Raw genomic sequence first — 1,601 nt, forward strand, 5'->3', positions numbered from 1 at the left:
AATAAGGGCTCGCAATATGCGCTGGCCCGTCCCGGCCCGTCACTGGCCTGTCGAAAATAGGTTGGCCCGTCCTGGTCCGTTTTGACAAAATGGATTGAATTAAGTAACCCGACCCGTTTTATGAGTGGGCTGGCGGGCTACGGGCCAACCCGTCTAAAATAAAAAATTCATAAAAATAAAATATAAAATAAAAAATTCTGCATAAAAAATTCATAAAAATATAAAAAAATTCATTAAAAAAATCTGCATAAAATCCTAATGTGTTTATAAAAGTCCAACAAAAATTCTAAGAGTATATATGAGAAACCATAAGGAACAAAATAAAAATCAAACTCAAATACATTACTCTATTTGAATAATAAAAATTAGTTATATTCAGCGGTGACCATCCTTGCAAATATAACTAATATATATACGCCAACTTTCTTTGGGTAAACAAGAATCAGGTGCCCCTATAGCCACTGATTGTAAATCGTGCATATATGCACGGACTGTAAACAATGCGAACGATGAATGCAAACTAGAAATTTCAAGAAACACAAAATAGAAAATAACTTGTTTATTTATCCGGTCCTTAACAAGGAACTCAACTTGAGAAACCATGTATTAAAAGGACAAGCAGTACATTACACATTTATTCATTGATATTTAGGTATAAGTGGAGCTTTATGCCTGTTGGAACTGAACTTTAAATGGAGCATAACTCAGAGCAAGACGCTTGCCATACTGATCTTGATATATTCCAATATCATTGCATTGATAACTGCAATCTATGCACACACTTGGACAATAAACAAGCTTATAATTATCCTCATACTTCTCAATCTTGAACCAATTGCTAATGGTTTGCCAACCCGGGTTGCCCAAAACACCACCAGTGGTTACAAACCACTGTCCAGTTGAATAATCATAGTCATCAAGCTTCCACACTGTGGACTGAGGACAACTTGTTTCGGTAGAGAAATATATGTTAAGATCAGTGGAAACACGAACGACACCTTTCTTAGGGTTAATAGGTGAAAAAGTCAAAGGAAGGCCTTGGTAACCATCCACAGCAACAACATCAAGTGGACAATCTTTACCTGTGTTTGTGAGGGAAAAACCTCCAAAGTTAGGAGAAGCTGGAACAATGTAGTAATTTGCACCAACTCTTAGCTTCTTCCCTGATGTGTCTACCACTTGTTCAGGTGCAGCTGCACCAACTCTTAGCTTCTTCCCTGATGTGTCTACCACTTGTTCAGGTGCAGCTGCACCAACTCTTAGCTTCTTCCCTAATGTGTCTACCACATGTTTAGGTGCAGGACCAGCTGCACCAAGTAGTGGCTTTGTGCTCAAGGCAACAAGAAGGAACAATGCGAGCAATGTGATCTTCATTGGTTTGTATGGATATGATGTATTAAATTTGTGTTATGGTGACTTATGATAGCTTAAGAGCTTGAAAATTTATAGGCAGGGATGGTTCTAATCTATGTACTCATTTGGACTTAAAGTCATGGATTTCAACTCATACAATTGGCCATTAAAGACTCAATTTGTCAATAAGATATGTAAAGTTCACATACTTGGATTGGGACTTCCATGATTTGTTTTCCATGTTTTTG

General features: G+C 37.5%; 1 protein-coding gene across 1 annotated transcript; it reads right to left on the reverse strand.

The window, feature by feature from the left end:
• Positions 1-666: 666 nt before the first annotated feature.
• Positions 667-1,374, reverse strand: LOC133300358 (miraculin-like). Its single transcript, XM_061499880.1, has 2 exons — positions 1,314-1,374; positions 667-1,217 (listed from the first exon to the last, which is right to left on the reverse strand). The coding sequence occupies exons 1-2, from the start codon at positions 1,372-1,374 to the stop codon at positions 667-669; spliced, it is 612 nt and encodes a 203-aa protein (XP_061355864.1).
• Between the last annotated feature and the right edge of the window lie 227 nt (positions 1,375-1,601).

The sequence above is a fragment of the Gastrolobium bilobum genome, unplaced genomic scaffold, assembly GCF_033153095.1.
Source record: "Gastrolobium bilobum isolate Gb01-03AN ecotype WA unplaced genomic scaffold, APGP_CSIRO_Gbil_v1 utg9597, whole genome shotgun sequence".
NCBI lineage: Eukaryota > Viridiplantae > Streptophyta > Magnoliopsida > Fabales > Fabaceae > Gastrolobium > Gastrolobium bilobum.

Excerpts from the sequence above, each read along its gene's own strand:
- LOC133300358 (XM_061499880.1), bottom strand. The coding sequence starts at position 1,374 with ATGAAGATCACATTGCTCGCATTGTTCCTTCTTGTTGCCTTGAGCACA. Across the intron at positions 1,218-1,313 it reads GAGCACAAAGCCACTACTTG|GGAAGAAGCTAAGAGTTGGT; the intron begins GTGCAGCTGGTC and ends TAGACACATCAG.